At 52.0% G+C, this 24,473-nt stretch overlaps 1 protein-coding gene across 1 annotated transcript in view; it reads right to left on the reverse strand.

Moving 5' to 3' along the window:
• The window catches only part of COL22A1 (collagen type XXII alpha 1 chain), a gene marked incomplete at both ends in the record, with an annotated part of 241,676 nt that overhangs the window by 74,826 nt on the left and 142,377 nt on the right, over positions 1–24,473 (reverse strand). The window contains 10 exons of the mRNA XM_081258732.1: positions 6,706–6,750; positions 7,505–7,609; positions 10,260–10,313; positions 12,114–12,167; positions 13,926–13,979; positions 14,795–14,848; positions 15,125–15,178; positions 18,080–18,112; positions 20,877–20,918; positions 24,083–24,136. Of these exons, the coding sequence (XP_081114858.1) occupies positions 6,706–6,750; positions 7,505–7,609; positions 10,260–10,313; positions 12,114–12,167; positions 13,926–13,979; positions 14,795–14,848; positions 15,125–15,178; positions 18,080–18,112; positions 20,877–20,918; positions 24,083–24,136 (549 nt within the window). The remainder of the gene's footprint in view (positions 1–6,705; positions 6,751–7,504; positions 7,610–10,259; positions 10,314–12,113; positions 12,168–13,925; positions 13,980–14,794; positions 14,849–15,124; positions 15,179–18,079; positions 18,113–20,876; positions 20,919–24,082; positions 24,137–24,473) is intronic.

A 24,473-nucleotide genomic window follows, 5' to 3' on the forward strand; every position in this document is an offset into this window, starting at 1 on the left:
TCAGGTGGCAGCCAAAGCTGACTTGTACTGACACAGGCTATTTACAGTCTTCAGACATCTCGTTTTGCATGGATACTTACACATTTCTGTTACATCAATATTAATGAGTCTGAGGAGGAAAGCTGCCCCACACACCACAGTAAAGGCAATATATGTTGCTTGCAAATTATTACCTTTCTAAATTCCAAAATAAATTCCATCCAAAGCACACAGGGCCCCCAGGATTTTGTGTAAGAAACGGTGCGCCTCTGTTAGGTCGGCAGACGGCAGCCAAGCCTGATACTGAAATGGGGGGTGACCCCGTTGAAAGCACTTAACATCTCCAGGATGAGTTAACTTGTGTGACAAATGGAAACAGCCTTAGGAGGTCATTATGAAGAGCCGATGAGATAACGGGCAGCGCATTTATTTCAGGTAGAACCTGGCGTTGCTAGGCAACACTGCTTTATTAAGGTTTATGTTTTTAAGCATTAAAGGAAAACCCGATGAATCGTCAGCTTATCCTGTAACCACCATCTCCATTTGAAAACTTTACATTTTGGATCTTTAAGAAAAGTCACGCTTCAAGACGATTTGTTTTTCTTGCAGTATGACTGTTCCTTGGATGAGTGTATAAGTTATATACTCATTCAGCTAATGTTGGTTGTTTATTCATTGCAAACTGCAGTCCAGACTCCAAGACCAAAGATGACTCAATCATGAGCCCATTTTCAATACTCTGTGTTAAATTCAGAGGGGAAATCTAAACAGGGCTTGTGGAGTTCTCACAGAAGAGACGAACCACAATCCAAACCTCTCACTAAACCCTGGTAGCGCTGTCCCTTTCCCTCCTCCCTCCAGGTGGACGGTGGGGATGGTCCTGAGAGCCACGGCCGCCCTCTATCCCGCCCTCACTTCTGTAAACGGTCCCCAAGAAATCCTCTTCAGAGCCCCAGATGGTGTGTTCTGTTTCTTTAGAATAATATGATATGGCTGATTCTGGGAAGTACAAGGTGCTTGGCACTGCCCGGAGACCTGACTTGTATGCATGGGGAAGGCGGGGGAGGGAGGGAGTCAAGAAATAAGACAAATGTGGGAAAAGTGTAATGAACTCAGAATGAATATGCCCAGTGCCACGTCCCTCACCAGCACATTGTAGCGGTGAGAGGATGAGGCAAAAGAGGGCAAACTGGCCATCAGGGGATGACAAGTCCAGTCTCAGGACTGAAGCCGAGCTCCCCGAAAATCTAGTTCCCCTGTGAGTCGACGGCTCACCTCTCTATCCAAAGCTTTATTCCCACTCTTGCCCTGTCCCTGTTCCTCTCAGGACGGAAGAGTGTCAAAGAAAAGGCGGGACTGAAACTGAACAGGACCCTGTACCTTCCCTGGTACAACGCCCTCCAGGTCGTGTCCTCGCTTCTTTGGCCTTCACCGAGTTCCAAAGAGCAGACTCAAGCAGTTACCAATTAGGGAAGAGAGGGAAAGCAGACACAAAGGAAGAGCCGTTAAGCAAGAAAAGTCATGGTAACCTATACAATAGCTGAGCAGTAAAACAGTCTCAGGACCCCTAGTTCCTCCCCAAGGGATATACTTAACAACCTGACACGTACCTTCGAGCTGTTCTGCAGAAATGAAGACCCCCACCCACTAGAGGATGCTGACGACAAGCACGTAGAGCCCAGACTGGCTGGAACCAGAAGGTTGATGACTGAGATTCCCAAACATCACCCTGTCACCTCACACCAGCCAATCAGAAAAATGTCCACGAGCTGATCACACACCCTACGACCCTCACCTTACCGTTGCTTTTAAACCCTTGTCTGAAAGCCATCAGGGGTTCAGGACTCACCAGCCACCCATCCTCTTTGCTTGGCCCGGCAACAAACACTACTTTCCTTCACCACAACCCGATGTCTGCAGACAGGCTTTGCCGCGAATCAGGCAAGGGCACCCGAGCCCCGTTCGTGACAGGACGATGTCAATCTGGTCCTGTGACTGTGCATAAATGCCATAACCTCTCTGGCACCTTAAGACCCTCATCAATTAGGAAAAAAAAGAACATTCTACCAAATTCCCATGTATCTTCCGTAGACTCATTTACAAGGTAAGAAACCACATAACATCAAGTGTTATATATATATATATTTTTTATCAGCCGAATCACAAGACAGAAAATAAACTAAGCACACATAAATGTCAGAAATATCCATGTTGTTTTGCACCCCCGTTTCTCTTTACAGTGGTTAACGGAGATCTTCTTCCTATTACTTTCTGTCTTATCGTGGCTTCCCTCTTCTTCCCAAGGCTCTATTTCATGCGCAGCACAAAACCCTAACCACTGAAAGCTAAATCACACTAATGGTGGAATCTGTATTTTTCCACGCTGTCTGTTCACACCCCTGCTTCTTGCACCAGCTGTTCCCCTCGTGGGGATGTTGTTTGATCCAGGTTCTAAGCTTCCAAACACTTACCCACCAATTAAGACTCAGCCGAATCATTCCGTTTCCATAAACCCACCTCTGCCTGCCCTCCTCTCTGCCTTCTGGAAAGTATTCGAATATATCCTCATTAATCTTAACACACTGCCCTCCCATTTTGTCTGCCTGACCCTCTGACTTCTGTGTGTCTTAAAAGAAGAAGAAAACTATCCATTCATTCCTTTAACCATTAATCCAACAAGTATTTGTAAAGTACCCAAAATGAGTCAGACCCTCTGTTGGGTACAATATCTACACACTTTCACATCCACAATGCCCAGTGTAGGGCCTGGAATAGCCCTTTAGTAGCAAATTCCTGAATGCCCGAATGAAGGAACCTCTCATCACTCACATTTTGCCAGGTACTAAATTTTGCTTTTGACCAAAATCAACTTTTTACCCAGGAGGGAACATGATGAAAGACCTCTCCCAGCCCAGCCCAGAATGTGAGTCACTGATTGATCTCTGCTGCAGGGTAGCCAGGCCTGGCCCTGGTATGTTTATGGCCCTTTGTGATGCTAACATTTACCCCAAGCAACTACACATCACAGCTTAATGGACTGAAACTTTGAGAAAGTGGCTTCAAGAAAAGGGCAAAAGACCTTAAAGCTCGGTCAGCAAAAGCAAGAAGGCTCCTGATTGAGAAAAAAGGGGCACGTGAGCTATGATCTGTAATACTGACTGGAGTATCTGTTTTGGCTGCAAAACATTCTGGGCCAGTTCAACAGTGTTCAGGGAAGAAATGTGTGAGGTCATGGAAGGAGAATGACATTTACTGAACATCTATGTGCTGTGAGATCACTTATCCACAGGAGCCCTTTGGGGGTTAGCTATGCTTTACTCCTTTATACAGAAAAGGAAGAGAGTCTCTGGAAGAATAAGCCACTTGCCCTTAAGTCGTCTATCTTGCAAGTAGCTAAGCTGGGATCCTAACCCAGTTCTGTATGAAGGCAAAGTCTGTTCATTTTGCTAGAAATAAGTCCATCCAAGAGAAAGAAAGGCATCTTTAAGAGTCTTCCTGCAGTTGTAAGCAATTAGGAAGGGCTGAGGAGGTGCTCAGGAAAACCCTTACACACTATAGCACCCACCCTGAAATCCCCAGGGGTTTTCAGTCAGCACCAGGAACCAGGGACAGTGCCTGGGCAAGGCACACTGCTGAACGCTCCCTGCTCCCTCTTTCTCTCTCTCTCTCTCTCTCTCTCTCTCTCTCTCTCTCTCTCTCTCTCTGTGTCCCCCTCCTCCCTCCTCGTCCTCCCCATGGGCCCCCCATTCTACAACTAAAGACCTGAATTCCAATTTACCTTCCCAGCTGACTAGGGAAACCTTCATTCTAAATTACATTCTAACTTACAAATATGTGTTATACAATATTAACACTGAAAGGGTCATCTGTTTACACATCTCACATTTGAAATAGGAGGATGTGTTTGGCCAAAGGGACAGCACGACTTACCGTGGGTCCCATGGAGTTGAAACTGGCTGGTCAACTGGACCCCAGGGCAAGGCGCCCTGCACTCCGCACACCCCGGGGTCTCAGCCTTCCTCTCTGCTCCTCACTGCTGCCTTCCCCACTTCCACTTGGGCTCTCTCTCCAGCAACTTGCCTACAGGTCCCCCACCTTTGTGCTGCAACCCTGAAGCGGACTCCACAGGGCGGTCTAATGATAAGAGTCACTAACATCTATAGCGCATGTACCTGTGACGAGCAGAGGTAGACAACTATTTTTATTTGCATTATATCATTTTTCCCCAAACTGCTTGGGAGAAAGATTTCATCAACCTCAGAAATATCACAGAGAAAAGGGCATTTTAAGCCATCTTCCCCATCTCCCATTCCTGGTGCCCTTTCTGGTGCCCTTGCCTTCCTTCCAAGAGGCAATCAATTTCTTTCAGGTCCTGAAGGTCCTCCTCTAGGGGGGAAATTGAGAGCACAGGAGCGCTGCCAGTCAGACGCTGGGCTCACAGCATCACAGCGGAACCTCAGACACACGCCTTCGGTTGGCTGTTAATTCACGGGGCCTCCAGAATCTGGTCCTGCTTCCTGCTCCTTTCCATACACTCCCACTGTTCCAGGCACAAGGAACTATCTTACATGCCCTCAAATTCAGGCAAAGTTGTTTCCAATTTTTTTTTTTCTTCAGAAACTGGGGAGTTGCCAAATATTTGCTCAGATCACTCAAAGAACTCTCTCGTGTTTTCCCCTTTGATCATGAACTACAAAATCACTATTAGGGGAACGCACATTAGCCTACTATGACCTCAATCAGTGCAAGCTTAGTACAATTACAGAGGTCACCTGCCTGAATAGCAGAAAAAATCATGAAGCAAGAAAATTTAACGTAGACACCACAATTATTCCTGAGGCCTCAAATTCCATGTCCTGGTTATTACTGTAAACAAGCCTTTTACATATAATAAATACAACATACTCTGTGGTTATGTTCCTCAGATCCCAAAGACACAACTATAGAATAAAAGGAATAAAAAAAAAAAGAATGGGTATCTGGGCCTTGAGATAAAACTTCCAGGAAGAGCAGCATGTATGGGTTCCCAATGTGTTATATCTTCAATAACTTGACTGGGATGGATAGTGACCTGATTTAGGAAAGTGCTAGTTGACTCAGAAAGTGGGTCTAGGGATGATAGGCCATGACACCAAAGGCACATAAAAAGAATTTTTAAAACTTTGTTTTCATAAATATATGTAAGTGGATAAAAATATCATAATTATACAGTAATTCTTTAATTTATGTGATTTTGAATGTATGTTAAACTAAAGCAAAAAATAAACATTCTAATGTCTATCGTTGACTATGTCACACACATTCTTTTTGTACATAAATTCTAAACTTTACTGCATTTTATTTAATTTTTTACTTATTAAATTTTATTTAACTATTTACAGAATCACTTAGCCAAAAAACATGGAACGCTTCACGAATCTGTGTGTCATCCTTGCGCAGGGGCCATGCTAATCTTCTCTGTATCATCCCAGTTTTAGTATATGTGCTGCCGAAGCGAGCCTTGTCACACGCATTCTTAAGTTTATGCATTTGAGCTGGTCAAATGATTGTTCATTGGCTGCAGGTGCATTTACAGCACACGCTCTACTCTGAACACATTCTATTTCACGCTCCCATGGCCTTCTCCCATGGTAGTACTCCGCAGAGAACTCCTTCCTCATCTTCCCCTTCCAGTGGCTACATGCACTTTAAAATCAGGAGAAACATCACCTCCTCTGAGAAGCCTTCCACAGTCAAACGAGGCTGGGTCGGGAGGCTCCTCTGAGCTCACTTGTGCCTTAGCCTCCCTCTAACCCAGCACTCGTGAGGCTGCTTCTCCCCCGGCTCCTGAGCTGTTAGATGGCTGGGAACACGTGACACCCATCCCTGTCACCCCACAGCCCACCTCCAGGTCTGACACGTGGCAGAGGCTCAGTAGATATGCAATGGATGAAATAAGAAGTGTATTGTTAATTGATGCATTTGACTCAATGAACGACTGCTTCGGTGTGAAAATAACTCCAGGAAAACTTCCCTAATCACTCAGGAAAGTTCTCTTAAGAACTCTCCCTGATGGGTGAAGTCATCTCTTCTGAGCTGTGGCTGCAAGTGCACTGAACAAGAGATGCCTGCTGTTGGCCAAAGTGTCTGCCTTCCCTCCCAGGGCTCAGCTAGAGGACAACTGGCCCTCCCCCGTAGTGTCAGGAGTTTGGTGGAAATGAGTGATCACCTCCAGGCCTGGCCCACAGAATCCTTCCACAAGATCCTCCACCGCCTCTTCCCTCATTTGCCACCACATATGGAGGCTCTGGGAGAAGACACTGAAGTCCCAGAGGAAGGGATGGCACTGGACTGGAGGAACATGGGTCCCTGGACGGCTAGGTGGATGAGGATTCCTCACCCACCACAGCTCCCATCACGCTGTGAATGAGTAATAAACTTTTACTGTGTTCATTATCTGAAATTTGGGGATCGTCTGTGTCCCCAGTTAAACTAATAATACAAGATACATCTGTTGCTTTGCTGGTTGAAAGCATCTTCTGCAACTTGATTTCACTGCAAACATTTATTAAGCAACAATTATGTGGCAACTACTTTAATGTCACAGTTCAGAGTCACAGAGCCTTTAGTTAAGTGGAAAGTGATGAACATGCTAGTAAACTGAGGTGACCAGAGATGCTGACAATTAAATTTTGTTTGGCCCCGAAGTGCAACCCATGGCATCCACAGTTCGCTAGATAAACCTACCTTAGTTCCCAGAGGTCCAGGTGATCCAGGTGGCCCACGAAGTCCCTGGGAAAATGAATGGTGCAAAGATAACCGTGGGACCACGAGTGAGCATTGACCCACCTACCCTGTGCCGTGGGGGGCCACAGGTGGACGGCACTCTCATCGTGACCTGTCTTGTACCGAGGAAAGGTCCCCGTGTCCTCATGTAGTGCTCAGGGCTGAAAGCCACTGAGATTTCGGAGTTCTTTGTTACTGCAGCAAAATTTACTAATACATCTCACTTCGTGTCCGTGACACCCATGTTTGTAAGTCCCCATGCACACAACGCTCTCATGCGTTTCCACATACGGTTTACCTGTCTGGAACACCCTCTCTGTGCTGTTCTGCCTAAAAAGTAATTTCTTCCAACTTTCACATTTCACACAAATGCCACTTCCTGTGCAAGGTTTCCCCAGACTTACACAGACCAAGAAGCCCTTCAGGATGTGCACTCCAGGACTGCCTGAGCTATGGTTATCTGTTTGCCTGGCTGTCTTATGAGCATCTCAGCAGCACAGGCGCTCACCCATCTCCGCGTCCCCAGCGTCCAGCCTGGAGCCTGGCACGTGGCCAGCAGTCCACGGAGGACTCTGCTGCACTGGCCTAAAGTGGACAGGAGCAAGATGCTTCCCCCATCCAAGACCCCTTTCCCAGCCCACCTGCTTTCACTGGCTATGACTCTGCTTCTGCAAAGCTTGACCAGTGAACCTTTTCTTTTTTTCTCTTCTAATTCCAGCCTGATCGTCATGGGCACAGAAACCCTGGACCCGACACTTACCGGTTCTCCATCTTTCCCTCTTCCGGGCGGCCCCGGCAGCCCAGGGGCACCAGGATCGCCCCTGGGGCCACCTGGTCCTGGGCTTCCTTCTTCTCCCGCTGCTCCCTGGAAGGAAAAGTGGACAGTGTCCAGGATCAATGACATGCAGAGAGTAAGCTTTTCCGTGGTGAACCAACCTGAAGGGGGTTGGTGGGCTTCCTGGTGATGCCCTGCTTCAGAAAGCCCACCCCTTCTGAGGGCATAGAAAGACAGGTTGTATAATGTGTCCCCCAAAAGTCATATGCTGAAGCCCTAACCCCAGTACCTCAATTTAGAAATAGAGTCTTTGCAGATGTAATTAGTTAAGATGCAGTCATACTAAGGTAGCACGGACCCTAATCCAGTATGAACTGGTGTCCTCACGAGAAGGGGACATTTGGACACAGACACGTGGAGAGGGAAGTTAACGTGAAGATGTGGGGAGAAGACAGCCATCAGTAATCCAAGGAGAGGGGCCTGGAAGAGATCCTTCCCTCACAGCCCACAGGTGGAGCCAACCCTGCTGACACCTTGATTTAGGACTTCCTGACATGGTGAGAATGGTGAGACAGTAAGTTTCTGTTGTTTAAGGCACCCAGTTTGTGATACGCTGTTCCAGCGGCCTTAGCAAACTATACAACGTGGAACATGGGAATAGGAAGGATACTAGTCGTCTTCTAGTCCAACTTTCCTCCCACTGCAGGAAACCATCATGTGTGCCTCTTCCAGGCAGTCCTCCGATTTCTGTTTGGACTCCTCTGAGAGCAGGGAGCTCACCACCTTCTCAGGCTGTTCATCCCTTTATTGGGCAGTTCCATTACATAGTGTGCCTTTATATTCAGCCAACCCTCTCTGAAATCTTCCAGATGTTTGGCATTCCACCTTGGAGCTCTACAGACGAAATCCAATCCCTCTTCACAGGACAGACCTCCAGCGATGTGAACACAGGCCGGGGCTCCAAAGTGGGGAGAGAGAGACAGACAGCCAGGATCTAATGAGGGAGCTGGGCTTGGAGTTTGCTCACCCTCTCTGACCACAAAGCCAGGAGCCCCGAAGCAGCCCTGGCTGCGGAACGCTGGGGGCGAGGGGGGGAACCCCGTGAGCAGCAGGAACTCCCTTTCCCAGGCAGGGCTCTCTCGGGCCTAGGCTGCAATCTGACCGCCTCCGACATTTGATGCAGAGGTGAGGTGAGGTACCATGTCCCAAGGAGGGGCAAAGCAAGGGATGGAGAGGGCCTGTCTCCAGGCCCAGGGCGGGATCAGCTTCCGCAAGCCTCAGGCCAGCCACTGGACAATGGGAGAGAGAAAGCACATCCTGCCGTCCGGGATTTTTACCACTTTGCAGAGCGCCGGAGGGAAGTGCCCTTCCAAATGCAGCCCTGGGTCTTGGACCTCAGCCCAGGCTTCTGCTCAGACAAGCAGAAGTGTTTGGCTCCCCCGTGAGGCGGAATGAGCCAACAGCTCACAGCTTTTCTCCTCTTTGCTCAACTGGTCCTCAAAACCCTCTCCTAACCCGCTTCTAAGCTCCTTCGAAGTGGTCAGTGCCCCACTTACGTCCCCGAAGAGAGCCTAATCCTTCAGACGTGGTGTAATCAAGGAAAACCCGATGGGCCAGGTTGTTTTCCCTCGCTTAAGGATATTTTCCACAGGTTGGTGGATCATTTTTCTCTGCAGTAAATCATTTTCCTCTCTGAAGTATGTGTTTTAAAACAGCCTTCCCACCAAAGCGTAAAAGTTTGTTATTTATCCTTGTTGCATTTTGCCAAAATAGAAAAGATAAAATGATCACTCCTTTCAAAGGTCCCAGGCGAAGTGGACGTGAAGGGATTTGCATCAAGTTCCGACACTGGAGTGCCGGGAGGGGCCCTCTGCGGAGGAGGCACTGGGCGCCGGGGAGACGCCGAGACACCCGTTCCTGGACGCGAAGCCTCACGTGGCGGCTCGGGACAGCGAACCGCCGTCAGCCCCCATCACCGGCTCTCTGCCGCGCCCTCTGACACATCAGTGCTTCAGCTCCTCCTCGCCACCTGTGGTCAGTGTCTCCATTTTACAGACGAGAACATGCAGGTGTCAGAGGGTGCCTGCAGGCCGGGCTTCTCAGCTCCGGCGCTGCTGACATTCGGGGCAGGTGCTCTGTGTTGAGAAGGGGGTGCCGTCCTGCGACAGTTTAGCAGAATCCCTGGTCTCCACCCACTAGATGCCAGTACAGAAGTCAGGAGTACCCCTCGGAGACGCTTCCTAAAACGCGAGCTCAGGAAACGTGGCGTGGGATCGCGGAAGTCCATGGGACCTCCTTCTCTGCCCCCGGGGTGTTGGCGTTTTGGGGGGACACTGTGTCTCTCTTCTTCTTAATAAACAAAGCTCTTTCTCGTAACTCAGGGAGGTTTAACTGTGCACACAAAGGTGTGGGAGGGCTAAGTTGGTGCACTGAACTGAGAGAAAATGGACTTAGAGGCAGACCGACCAGCTCTGTGGCTCACTAGCTACGGGACGTAGGAGAGCTGAATTAATCTCTCGGAGCCTCGGTCCCCACCTCTGTCAAATGGGGATCCACCGACCCTACGGGTCCGCCATGAGGGTTAAACGAGACAACTGCAGGGCCCCTCCCACCCTTCTGTTCAGAAGCCCTCCCGACCCTGGGTCCTAAAACAGGTCTGAGCAGAGCGGGCTCCTCCTTCCCTGCTTCTTGAGAAGCTGAGAACAGCTGCTGTGTGCAGAGAGATCACACCGCATCTTACCTTCTCACCGCGCTCCCCATCCTTCCCAGGGGGGCCTCTGGTGCCCGGGGGGCCCTGAAGAAAGAGGGGTTATTGGCAAGGTGAAGTTCAAGAGGGCCCGCCGCCCCCACAGAAGGGCGATCAGCCCCCTTCCAGTTAATGATTCCAGCTCTGTCCCCACTCATTCCCCCTCCACCCCGACTTAAATTCCTCGCCGCCATCTCCCCCCGCCTGCCTTAGCTTCTCCTCCCCTGGTCTGTCACTCAGCCTTGAACACGAGACCTCTAACCACGCAGGCATGTGTTTCCTGATGCCCTGCCCGCCTTGGGCTGCAGCTCTCAGAGGGGACCTCGGGGAGGATGAGGGTGACCTAAGAACATAGCCTTGGCATCATTGACCTGCTCCACCTGTGTCTTCAGAGTCCCCCAGAGGTTGACTTTTTGAGACAAGGCTCAGGTGCAGGTGCTCCACGGAAGCACCAGTAGGGATGTGAGAGAGGAGGATAGGCGCTCGGTCCTGCTGGGGGCTCTGGGGGCCAACGCAGGACACACACTCAGGGTGGCTCCACCAGGAGTGGAGAAGCTGGGCCATGTATACACCCATCAGCCAGGGATGCTTCTGCTGGTGGTGGTGCTCCTGGCCACATGTCATGTGGCTGCACAGCGAGGTCTCTAAAAGCCACAGAAAACCCTCAGACAAAGGAATGCAAGGTTGGCTCCTGGAAGTCTGTGGCTGGCACTGCAGTGGGGAGGGTGACATGATACAGGCAAGGGTCCAGCAGTACCCACGGCAACCACTAAGCACGTGATTCAGTCTCCCTGTGCCTCAGTCTCCTCTAGCATGAAATGGGGGCAATACTAATATCCACCTCCCAGGGTCCCGAGGAGTCAATGAGCGAACTCGTGTAAAGCACTTACAACAGTGCCTGGCACACATATAGGCCCACATTTGTCCTCTGAACTGCTATGATTATTAACAGAAAGGTCGGTGACTGAACGGGGCTGCCCTCAAGCTATTTCAGGAGCACAATTCTCTGCTACCCTTGACTAGATGCCATTGGGTGTTTCACTGCACACGGTGCAGCTGAAATCAATGTTCGGGTGGACATTAAAGCTGGGGTCCTTGGGCCTCCCTGGTGGCGCAGTGGTTGAGAGTCCGCCTGCCGATGCAGGGGATACGGGTTCGTGCCCCGGTCTGGGAGGATCCCATATGCCGCGGAGCGGCTGGGCCCGTGAGCCATGGCCGCTGGGCCTGCGCGTCCGGAGCCTGTGCTCCGCAACGGGAGAGGCCACAGCAGTGAGAGGCCCACATACCGCAAAAAGAAAAAAAAAAAAAAAAAGCTGGGGTCCTTAAAGCAGACCCCTGGGGCCCCCATGGGGGAGGCTGTCTCCCTGAGTCAAGTGCAGCAGGAGGTTAAGGGTGAACCTGCACAGGCCGCGCTCTCCATCTTGAAGATGAAAACGCGGAGGCCTCCAGGAGCCCCTCACAGAGGCCTGACAGCCGGTTAGTGGCAGGGCTGTGGCCAGAACCCGGGCAGCCCCAAAGTCAGGGCCTCCTCCACTTCTGTAGGTTCATTTTGTTTCTTCTAAGGCAAACTCTGATGCTGATTCCAACATCAGCGATGTTCACAGCTTCCTGCAGTTACAACAGCTTCATTTACCACCCGGAGATCTCACGAGTTACCGAGAACCTCAGGTTGGTAAATTTCTAGGTGACTTCATCGGGACATCAAGTTCTTCCATCTGTGAAATGGGAGTAAGGATGCCTACACCCCGAGTTTCGTGGAGGATAAATGAGTTAACTCGGGAGACGGGCACTGTGGAGCCACAACCAGTGCTGGTGTCCCTGCCCTCTCCCCCCACCCCGATTACTCACCACACTTCCTGGGGGGCCATCGGGACCAGGGGGACCTACAGGTCCAGGAACGCCCTATTAAGAGATGGAAGAAGGTTAGAAAGGCCCAAGGTATTGATTATAAGCAGCTCCGCCAGTTTCCCTCCAAACCTGCCTTCTACTCAATTCTCCCTGATTTGCTGGAAATGTTTCTAACCTGAAACCCCCTCCACAGATAAGATGAGCCTCCCGTCCGGGTGCATCCCAACTCGCCAAGCCTCAAATGAGTGGGATTCCGGCACAGAGGTGGGAGACAGGAGGACAGAAGCAGCCTAGGACCTTCCTTAAGACCACAGCACGGAGGCGGCAGAGGTGGAGTGTGTGCTGGGCGGGGCGGGGTGGGCAGAAAGGCAGGCCAGGGCCAAACATGCACGTGTCTCGGGTGTGGTCTGGCCTCTATCCTCAGAGGCTGGGGGAAAGGAAACCCCGAAAATGGGACAAACTCTTCAGACCTGCGTTGCAGAGAAACATGCTCTGGTATAACGCAGGTCGACCGTAAGGGCATGAGCAAGCCTCGGGGACCAGAGAGAGGACACGTGAGGCAGCCGCGGGTTGGACAGGAAGAGGCATCCCTGGACCTGGGCTTGGTGACCAACCGCTGGTGGACGGCCGAGGGGGAGTTCGCGGTGGGAATGGTGGCAGGAGCCCGAGCGGGCCGCGGCAACACTGCTCTCGGTCTGGCTCCCTCTGAAGATGCCGGTGCTGTTCACGGAACAGGGGCACCGAGGGGGGAAAGCTTGCGTGTGTGTGCACATGCGTGTGTGCCTGTGTTGGATCTGACTGGCGAATCAGGGCATGTTTCCTGGAGGAGGTGGATTTGAACACTGGTGGCTGGACGAGTGCATGACGGGAGGCGTGGGTGAGGACACTCTGGATGGGTCATCGCCAGGGAGATGGGGACGCAGGGGACTCCCAGCACTGGGGCCTCCCCACGCTTCTCCTGCCGCCCGCACCCCTGCACTCGGCTTCCCTCTCCCGCAGGCTGCACTCGGGCAGGTCTCTCTCTGGGAGCACGGAGGAGCTGACCGCGAGCCCCTTCTCTGCGACGTCCACTCCGCCCAGCTCCCGGGGCTGACCCCGTTCCCACTAAGTCACGTGCACAGTGGGCTGGGCTGTGCGAGCAGACTGCAGCCAGGTACGTGGGACCTGCGGTCCTGCCTGCCTGGCACTGCTGCTGCTCTAATGCCACCGCCCCTCCTGGGAGTCCCCGCGGGAGTCTGCCAGCTCCCCGGAGAAGCCTGGGCTTGCGGCTCTGCTCGGTAGACACGACGCTAGTCAGAGCTCAGGGGCACGAGTGCCGACCCCCGGAGATTCTGGGCCTGAGGGAGGTGGGCCAGGAGCAGCGAGCGCGTGAGGGTACCCGTGTGCTTGTCTTCCTGGAGTTGCCAAAACTGCATTTATATGTGTGCACGTCCTTATATGGGTGTACATACGTGTGTGCGCATCACGGTGCGTGTGCATCTCGGTTTCCAAACGTGTGGATGTGGATGTGCACGTGGGCGTGCTTCTCAGAGTGACAAACTCGTCTGCGTGTGTCCATGTGTGCGCCACCCATGTGTGTGCAGGAGATTCCTTTCGGGGCTGGCATGTGGACGAAGCCCTGAGATGCTGGGAACGTGGCAGAGGCCGGCACGTCTCTGGTCCTGGCTGCTCAGGAGGCTCCAGCCCCTGCCAGCCCTCCAGCGTGGACGGCGCTTTCCCGACCCCCTCCCCACACTCTGCTCAGAGCCGGGAGCCCGGGCGGGGGCAGGTGCTTGGCCCAGACCCCCTCCTGTGGGACCTGGGAGGACTCACGGGGTTCCCAGCTGCTCCGGGCGGCCCCTGCGCGCCTTCCTGTCCCTTGGCACCCTACACGGGAAACAAAACGGGGAGGTGAGAAGCCACAGGCAACGCAGTCCTTGCCCCCATGCGGGGATGTCAGGGCACCTTCGTCATCAGAACTAGGTGATCTGAACTGAAGGACAGAGAGCGGGTCTAAAGCTGCAGAGATGGCAGCTCCTGGCCTCCGCTATCGTACTCCGTCCTCCCCACCCCCGGGATAGCAGCACCCACCCTTTATCTTGACGTGAGCAATGTTCAGAGGGACAGGCCGGCCCGGGTCACACAGCCAGCCGGCAGCCCGTGGCGTCTGAGCCCAGACAGGCCTCTCCCATGGGACTCCCAGAGAACACGAATTACTGCCCAACAAAGAGCCAGTTAAGAAGCCAACACTGAGGGAAATACGATCAAAATGCTAACACACACTAGGTGTCGCATAAACTGGAGCTGCCAATTGGGGCTGGGAGGGCGGAGGGGACCTTCCGCAGCTGAAAAGCCTCGGGGAGCCCTGGTCCCCAGCACGGCTGCGGCTGCACAGAGTCGGGCAGGGAGGGCGTGGCGGGAGCCCAGCTCACCGACACCGACACTTCAGTGACAGAGCAGCGACATCCTGGGCCCCAGAGGCGGGGCCCGCCCCCGGGGGCTGCATTTTGGGGCACTTTGTGAGGTCCTCTCTGCCCCAGGGCACTGGACTCACAGTCCCAGCAGTGCCTGTGGCAGTGCCCGTGGCAGTGCCCCCTGGTGGACACTCCCGGAATGCCAGGTGAGAGGGGCCAGCGACGGATGGAGGCGCTGGCGGGGCTTTCGGGTCTAGGAGCCAACAGGTGGACAGATAGTTTTCTTACCGGTGGTCCAATGGGTCCCCGAGGCCCCAGTTCTCCAGGATGACCCTGTGATCCCTGAAATGAAACAACCTATCAATGGGCTAGGTCACACCCCTGCTCCGGGCAGACGGGGGAGGTGCGGACACATGCAATGGGCATAATTTGAGATCCACAGAGGGGGCGTCCTTGGACCCCTAAGGGAGGAGGAAGGGGCCACATTCAGTTCATGGGGCTCCTTGCGCAGTTCAGAGCTGCAGCCGCTCAGCCCTCGGACGTCCCGTCTAACCAGCCGCCCAGAGTGAGGGGCGAAGGGCGGGGCAGGGGCAGGGGCGCAGAGCCCAGGGCACTCACCGCCTCCCCAGGCGCGCCGGGATTGCCCTTCTCTCCTTTGGGCCCTTGTTCTCCCTGTCGGTGGGGAAGCAGAGTACAGCAGACACGCTCAGCCCACCCTCAGGTCAGGCCGCACGGACCTGCCTGTCCTGCACACGCCTCTTCTGCTGGAGGAGAAGCCAGCACAGCCAGCAACTGCCCTTTGCAGGTTCCACGCTGCTTCCCACTCACGCATGGGCAGATTTTGGAGCCCTTGCCCCCGAGGCTCCTGCCTGCGCTCCCCCAGGCTCATCACTGACCCCCGAGTTAGTGTCTGCACGGCCCTGGGCTGGGGGCGCCACTCCCTCTGCATCAGCTGTTGAGTGGAACCTGTACAGTACACCTCGGAGAGCCTGGATTAAGTGAGGTTGCTCTTGCAAAGAGGTTTTCCACAGATGCAAGCTCATTCCTTCTAGAAACTCCATTTCCCACCAGCTCAGAAGAACGCACTCTGGCTCCAGTCACCAGACAACTATACCCTTATTTCTAGCATGGTTTCCTCCTAGAAAATTTCCCGTGGGGGAGCTGGGGGATGTGCAAAATTCTTTTGTCTGGTCCACAAGTCACTGGAGATACAATCTTCAAAGATGAAAGGGCTTACGGGATGGATTCGGGTGACGCACAGGGAAGAAGTCTGCACACGCTTTCTGCCAACTGGGGGAAGGAACAGTGGGTGGCAGGAAGCGGGCTCAGGAACCAGACGTGGTCAGGCCAGGACAGAGGAGAGACCCTGGGGACTGACAGGCAAGATGCTCAAGGCATTTCTGCCCAGGGCCTGAGAGCCAGGAGGCAGAGTCTTCACTGCAGGGGTGCACACGAGGTGCCCATCAATAGCTGCTGAATGCTGAATGCAGGAGTGTCGTTCTCCCCCAAATGCCCCCTTGGTGATGTCAGCCAAGCCAAATCCCCCCTCTGGGCTCAGTAAGCGCAGGGCACTGGCTGGGCGTCTGGGAATCCTTTGCAGGCTGAGGGGGTGGAGTCAGGCTGCCTTCCCGAGGTGGCTGCTTCTAAACCAGTTACAAAGCCTCACTTAAGTTGTTAACGGCAATGTCTCCAAGCCTGAGGCTGCCTGTCCCTCCCTCCTCCAGCTCAGGAATGGGTTCCCTTCTCCTCCCTGACATCTCCAGACCTGCTCACCATCTAACAGCCCCTGCTCTGTTCTCCACAAACTGCCATCACCACACTACCTCGAGGCCTCCCCAGCTGGGGTCCCTGACATCCCCAGAAGGTTTCTCAATCCTAGAGCAGCCCTCCTCCCCGTTTTTATTCCCCTTAATCATGCTGCAAACTTTGCCACCTCTCCAAATTTCACGGCCCCTCCCCGTGTGCAGGGGCCAGAAGGCACACAGCTGAGAGCCAGGAGAAATCAAACAGAAGAACATCTTTCAAAACCATCAATACAACACGGTTACCATGGCAATGAGGCAGCCCCAGAGGGATTCATGCAACAATCCACAATGAATCTTTTTTTCTTTTTTTTCATGGACACAGGTTCCTTGCTTTGCATCTGAAAGTGACTTCCTGGTTTCTGCACAGCTCAGACCCTGCAGGAAGGTGGCACCACTGCGATTCAAAGAGGAGGCCGGGCAGACCTCTGGCTCTCTCTTAGTCCCTTCCCATAGGAGCACCTTGGAAATCATCTTTTATGGAGCAATTCCTTTAAGCAGAGGCTGGATGTGCAGGTCTGCCTCAAGATTTGGGGACTCAGGGTGGGCGTGAGGGAGGGAGACCCAGAGGCATCGGGTAGGTGGATGTGGTCCTGGAAGAGGAAGACGGTGGGGCTCGGCCAGGGCCTCATGGCTGACAACCAAGTCTCAATTGCTAAGTCCAGGAAGGCCCTCTGCAAGGAGCTTCACTCCTCCGATCCATGGGCCATCCCTGGGCACAGGGACGGTCACAGCGATGCCTGCATTGCACCTGCCGCGTTCGAGGCTCTGCCGCCTTGACCCTTTGAGCCCTTCCTTTGAGAGAGGAGAGGACCCAGCCGGAGGCCCAGCCTGCTCTTCCCCGTATCTCCCAGCACTTCTGCAGCCCACACTGCCCCGTGACGGCCCTCCCGCCCTCGCTTCCTCCGCCTTCCGCAGTGATTCCGGCACCGACTCAGCCTCTCTCTCTCTACTCTATTCTTTTCCATCAGATACAGGGTCCTTTTGAGCTTCTTAAGTCATAGCTACTTAAGAGTGGAAACAGGGAGGTGGATCCTCCACACGAGCCCCTCCGCGGCCGCGCGTGGCACAGCGGGTCAAGTCCTAACAGCAGGAGAACCACGTCCCTGAGAGCAAAGGAACCAGAGGAGGCTGTCTGCTGACCTCAGGGCGGGAAGAGGCCCTGAACACGCTTATCTCCACGGGGGCTGCTCATGGAAGGAGGAGGGAAAGGCTCCTGGAGGCTGCAGCCATGGCGAGCATCCTTTTCGGTCAAATGTTTTCATCTTCACGAGAAGCCACAAGCTGTCCCTCCACCAGCCACACCTCCACGCAGGCTGGGTCCCCTCTGCCCTCCGAACTGCCCCTCTCAACCTGTCCCTTCGAGGCCCTCCAGGCCTGGGGCCCCTCACTGCAGACACCCACTGAACTGCCTGCTCTGCCCTTTGGTCTCCTGCCAGCCCACACGACTCTGCCCTGTTAGAGCCACGAGCCACGCACTGTGAAGTGAGGAGTAACTTTACCCAAAGAGAGGGCTGGCCTTCGCCCCTGGCTACCAGCAGGCAGCCTCCAGGCCCCTGGAACCTCCTGTCCGACCCTGGAGCTGGTTCCTCGCAGGGTCTGTCCCCACTGGCTGCCAGGACAAGGTCGGGAAGCCCAGATGCCTGGCAGCGACTGGGACGCAGGGGCTGAGAGTTAGGACACAGCCCGGGCCCAGATCCCAGAGCCCCCGGGGACAGCGCGAGCCAGGCTGGGGGACACCGTGCAGCACCGAGGAGTCGCTGCTACTTACTGGCATCCCTGGGTGCGGCGTGAACAAGGACGTCTGAAAAGGAAACCACAGAAATGAGAAGGATGTGAATCGACGTTAACAACCTGCCTCTGACAGATTTACCGAGTAAAAGAATACAGCCCCGAGGGCTCCTTGAACGATGACTAGTTTTGACAGTTAGGATCCCATGCTCCTTTAAAGTCCCCAAGCGGGTATTAAGTCTGGAAAGCACAGTGGTTAGCTGTGGGGACGCTGGAGTTCCGCGGCCTGAGCTCAAAGCCTGTCACCTCCACCTTAAACTGTGTGACCTCGGACACCTGCCAGCTTCTCTGCTCTCATCGGTGAAATGGGATGACACATTCTCCTCTCAGGGTATGGCAGGGCCGAAACGGAAGAATCCATGCGAGTAATCAGAGCTGTGCCTGGACCGCTGGATCCTTCCAGCAGAGTCCACTGCTCACCACCAGTGGCTACTGGCAATGACGCAGGTGATGAGGAAGCCAGGCTGCGGGCCTCAGCTCTGGGCCCGGGGAGCCCAGCTGATGCAAACTCTCTGCCCCAGCAGCTGAGGACCCCATGGACCGGCCCCCGCACGGCCGCCCCTCTGCGTTGCATGAATACTTCCCAGGCGGCCTGCTTTCTCCCATCTCAAAGCTTCCATACCCGCCACTCCCCTGGCCTGGAGCGCGCTTCCCTTCTCCTTTACCTGACTGACCAAGCCCACCCTCCAGAGCTCGTGTTTGAATGTCCTGTCTTCAAAGATCTCCCTCCCCCTCCACCACTCAAATATAAACGAGCCCTCCTTGCTATGCACCCTGCTCTTTGTCTTGACAGCATTTACTATGATTTGCAGGATCTGTGTGTCTGGGCCGCCATGTGACTAAAGTTTATCTCCCTGACGAGGCTGTTTAAGCTCCACAGCAGCCAAACTCCGCCAACGTCTGGCTCACAGCAGGTGCTCAAATATAAGTGAGTGGACAAAAGGACATCGTGGATTCTAGTCCCAAAACGCAATGAATTCAACAAGGAGGGGAAAAAAGGAGATTTCCTACACCGTGCCCTCCATCTCTCCAAATCCCAGTCTCGTCCCCAAAAGAAACCACTGTTTTTCAGTTTAGCATATTTTAGACCCATTTGTATCTATTTCCAATTGCAATTATGAATGTATAGGAATGCGTAACTTTGCACGAGAGTTATACAAATAAGAACAGCGGGCATTACTTATGGTTGTTGATACATATTAACTCATATATTCCTCACAGTAAAAGAAGCAGTTTTATCTGTTTTTGCCCTGCTTTTATACGTAAAAAGATTGAAGGTCAGAGAAAGAAACTTCTTAATGAAGTTCACACAGCCAGTGAGTGCTGGACATCACGTAGGTGGGCTGCGGAGTCCGTGTTAGCCTTCACACACGCTGTAATTCATAAATTAGTTTTTCTACTTAACTTTTCTTGAATATTGGCATCTTTTTAAAGCCATATGCTTAGTGCATGTGTGTGTGTTTAATTTTTATGAAGTAGGATTCCATGATACACATATTCCAGGGTTTAGTTAATTCTTTGCTTCTGGTCATGTAGGTTGCCTGTGATTTTTCATTATAAGCAACACCACAATGTAAATCCTTGTACATGATTTTTTAAATACACACAATGCAAATAATTCTTCAGGCTAGATGCCTAGGAATGGAATCTCTAAATCTAATGGTTAGACAGATACTTTATGTTAATACAAAGTAACCTCTCAAATAAGTGTTACCAATATGCCTCCCACCAAAAGGCAGTGCTCATTCCCTGCAAAGTTGCCTACGTTAAATATTACCAGTCTTAAACAACAATTTTACACGGCCAGTTCTGACTCTAAATTTGATTCTGAAATACTTGCTGCGTCGCATTTTGAGGGGCATGTGTGTGGGGAGAAACAGTGGTGGCATCATGATGTAACATACAGAAGACCACAGAGGACCCATCTTAGTCACACTGCAAATGGGATTTCTGGGTGCTCAGGCTCTCTCATCTCCTGCCCTCCATATGAGGCAGTCCCCTGTTGTAGCTACTAAATGACCAATCCCTACGTGCCCCGCCACGGCCAGCATCTGGAGCCATGTTCACCTCCCCCGAAATCACCCGATCAAAGCACAGAATATCAAGGCTGGGAAGAAACATTCACATGAAAAAAAAATGCAAACTATATTCGCATATTTATATAGCCTTCATTTTTTTTTTTTTAGTATTTATCATGTACCAGAAACTGTGCAACGTACCTTGTATTATTTCAGTTAATTTTCACTACAAATGTACAAGATAGCTAGGTATAACATTTTTTCTTAACAGATGAGAAGACCAAGTCTTTTTGACATTAAATAACATGTTTAAGACCGCAGTGCTGGTGAATGGCTCAGCCAGGATTCAAACCCACTTTTTTTCTGGCTCCAAAGCCCACGCTGTTACTCACTACTCATCCCAAACTCACGACGCCTGCCCTCAGACGTGAGAAGGATAGAAGCATGAGTCATGGCTGTGTATCTGTGTTGTAGTCTTACCCTAGACAGACCGCTTCTTGTCTCTGGACCTCTGTTTCCCCATGGGCAAGAGGTGGGTATGGATGCTCAGTGTCTAGCCAGTGTTCTAATAAACAGTAACTGTGCTTGCTGAATAAAATAAATCAATAAGCCCAAGGTGGTTCCTAGTGAAGCTTATGCATTTTTGGATTACAGGACCTAGGGACAGGTCTGGCTACTGACAAACTCCCTTAAAAAGATATTTATAACTAAGTGGTATGTGTGCAGAAGGAGAAAGGGTTAGAAGCAGAGTTAACTTACAGTTCCAGGTAATCCCGGGGGGCCTGCTGGACCCGTTTCACCCTAGATGAAGAAATGGAAAATAAATTACCATCAACCCTCTGCCAGCTCTGCCTGTCCTGGGATACCTTTCCCAAGACAACAGAATCACCCACCCCACATCTACCTTGATAGATAGATAGATAGATAGATAGACAGACAGATAGATTCCAAATTATAAAATACTTCAGACACATCAGAACTTTATTTTGAGAAGTATCTATGCTGGTATGTGTAAGTGTAGATCGTTTATATCACTATATACTATTCCCTGGTGCACAAGGAAATAAAGTGATCCATGATCCATCTTTTTTTTTTAAGTATAAAATACTTCTTTTTTATTTAAACCTTTAACAGATAACCAATTGTTTAAAGCAAAAACAATAACAATGTACTATAGGTGTTAGAACACAGGTAGAAGTAGAATGTGTGACAACAATGGCACAAAAGCTAAAAGGGAGAATGAAGATATACTGTTATATGGTTCATATATTTATACATGAAGCGGTATAATAGCACTTAAAGATTTAAATGTGGTAAGTTAAAGATGTCTACTATAAACTTTAAAGCAATCGCTAAAATAAAACAAAGGAGAGATAGAACTAATAAACCAATGAAGGTAATAAAATGGACATGATCTATCTTCCTGTTGATGACATTTATGTGATTTCCCACCTGCTGCAGCCATAACGTGCTGCAGCAAACCTCTCCACACTGTGCACTGGAGCCCAAGGGCTTGAGCACCCTTAGAAACTCCCCTGGGCCCTGCCCCACCCTCTTCGAAGGGGACAGGCTCTTTTCAGGGGCCTGACGGGTGACTATTACATTCCTGTAAACAGCACAGGCTTGGGAGTTGAACCACCTGAGCTTGAAAACTAACTCTACATTTTATATATGTTATTTTACTTCTGTCGGCTTGTCTTCCTCTGCGCAAAATAATGACAATAGTACATCCAGCTCACAGCATCATCTGGGGGCTGAGTGGGATCGTCAGCGAGGGCCCACTGAGGAGGAAATTGTTATTACATTTGCCCTGAGGAAAAGAGGTCACTGGCTCCTCCACCAGGAGGTGCGGTCCCCAGAGCCCGTCATTTCATGTGAGCCACGATGGTGTCAGGACATGGATGTCGAGGCCCAGGTGTGTTCCAAGCGGCCCAGGGTCAGGCCTGTTGCAGGCCTGGGTCCACTCATGGTTATTAGCGGACAAATGAATGAATAAAGTTGGCTTAGAGAGAGGCAAGGCTGCTCTTAGTAACAACAATAATATGATAATAAAATGTAGTTACACTGTCTTCTATGATTATTTCTATGGTTATATAGGATTTAACTGCAGGTACGACTTACTTTTCTACAGGCATTAATGCCTCTAATCTCCATCTAAATGCCTGTAACAGAGATGCTTCCGTATTCCCATTCCATGGAAGCAACCACACTCATTCACCTGCCCAAAGTCACACAGCCAGCAAATGGCTCAGGCTGGTTTTAAACTCAGAATCCAAGCCCTGAACTACTCACTGTGCAGCATTTCCCTGACTAAAGTTCCAGAAGCTTCAGAGAGAAGAACCCTTTCTCAGCGCTATTTGCATTACCCGAATTTACCCGATTCTCTTCTTGACACTGTCGACCTCGTGCTCCAAAACCAATCTCATCCAAACCAATTTACCCTCCATTAAAAAGTCCAAATGACCAAAGCTGAGCGTGTCCCAGTGGAACGTATGAATAGACATAAACAAGAAGAGGGTTGGAGAGCGTCTCTAACCCCGAGAGTCTCAAGGCCACCTTTCTGGAAAAGCCTCCCCCACCCCCAGGATTGCGGGGTGAAGGAAGGGCCAGTGGGCCAGTGGGGCACAGCCCAGGCAGCTCTCTGACTTAGAGGAAGATGCTTGGCTGGAGAAGGGTCTTTGAGTTTTGTAGTTAATGTGACCGGCCTCGGTTCCCATCCCAGCTTCTCCACAGCTTAACTCTGAGCGCTACTGACACAGAGGCATGATCACCCTACTTTCCAAGATGCCCTGGGCTCAAAAGTCTCACAGTGGCTGGTGGGGAGAAAGTGGCAGACAACTGAGGCAGGGATGCTCAAGGCACAGTCAGAAGGGGGCACTGTTGCCTGAATGTCTTATTTTAGTTTTTTTTTGACCAGAATTGTCTATTATTACATATTTCTCTAGGGGAAAAGAAAAGCAGGCCCGATTCTTCGGAAGCTTCAATGTGATTCTGCTGTGGCCCTGGCAATTCTGCCAAAGCAATAAAATGGGCTTAATGGCCTCGCTGAGCTCTCTGCATCCTGGAAAGGAGTTTCTCAAATAAAAACTGCGTTTCTGAAAAATCCAGGAGAGCCGCAGGCCTGAGTGGCTCCCCCACCAAAGCTCCTTCCATTCCAGGATCTCTATCTATAGATCGCAGGTCTGTCCAGAACAAAGCCCTCAGCCTTCAGCCCTAGAGAGGGGGATGCGAGTTGAGAAAGCTCGAGGGCAGGACCCTGGAGGGGACGAGCGTGCCAACTTGGGAGAACAAGGTGACAGCACCGGGCCGGAGAGGGACACCAGGGCCCCTCGGGGGTGTGGCCGCTGCTCAGGTTCCCCTCGGGCCAGGCTGGCGTGAGGTGAGGACCTGGTCGGAGCCAGGACGCTGGGCCCAGACTGAGGTCAGGTCTTGACCCCGCCGCCCTCCATTCATGCAGCCCTGGGAAAGCGGCTTGGCCTTTCTGTGCCTCAGTTTCCTCCTTTATAAACTGGGGGTGTTGCTGATAACATGACCCCTCTCCGGTTGTCACGAGTGTCACCTAAGTCACTACACGTGCAGTACTTCCCACGATCCTGGCGCACAGCCGGCCCCAACCCTCGCGGGCAGGCTCCTGAAGGCTGACTGTATTCATTATCCTCCACCATTTCACAGAACAGACTCGAGCATCCACCGGCTTCGGTATCCGTGAGGGCTCCTGGAACCACCTGCCCACGGACTCGGCTTGTGTCAGCATCACACAAGGGAGGCGGCAAGGGAGGCACAAGGCGGTCAGATAAGATGCTCAGAACCACACACCAGGCAGAACCGGGACTGTACGCCAGGCCACCACTTTGACCCCAAGGAGTTGCCCTCTCCACTGAACCGCAGGCAACGCACAGACACTACAGAAGGGAGGCTCTGCGGCTCACGGACCGGATGACCAGGACAACAGCAGGGGCTCCTACCTTTGCACCTCGGTCACCTTTCGGTCCCGGGAGTCCCAGTTCCCCTTTCTCTCCCTACAGAGAAAGATAAAATTAGGAAACATTAGCACTCACCTGAGTGTAACGGCCGCCTCTTCCAGGTGAGAACGAGGGGACCTTGGGCAAAGTATTGTGTTTTTCTTCCCAACCTGCCCTGCCGTGGTGAAGACCAAGTTCAAGGGACAGCCTGTCAGTTGCGCGCGAAGCACCGAATTCTGCACCTGACAGGTAACAGCCCCAGCCGTTCCCATCAATTTCACCTGAAGTTGCTCCACCCTCTTCAGAGAGATCCCACAGCCACCGTCCTTTTGCTCCAGCCCCCGGCCTCATCCCCTTCCTTTTCTCTTCCATGAACACTGAGGAAATACGCTCT

Source organism: Mesoplodon bidens (genome assembly GCF_964165515.1).
Source record: "Mesoplodon bidens genome assembly, chromosome: 16".
NCBI classification, from domain to species: Eukaryota; Metazoa; Chordata; class Mammalia; order Artiodactyla; family Ziphiidae; genus Mesoplodon; species Mesoplodon bidens.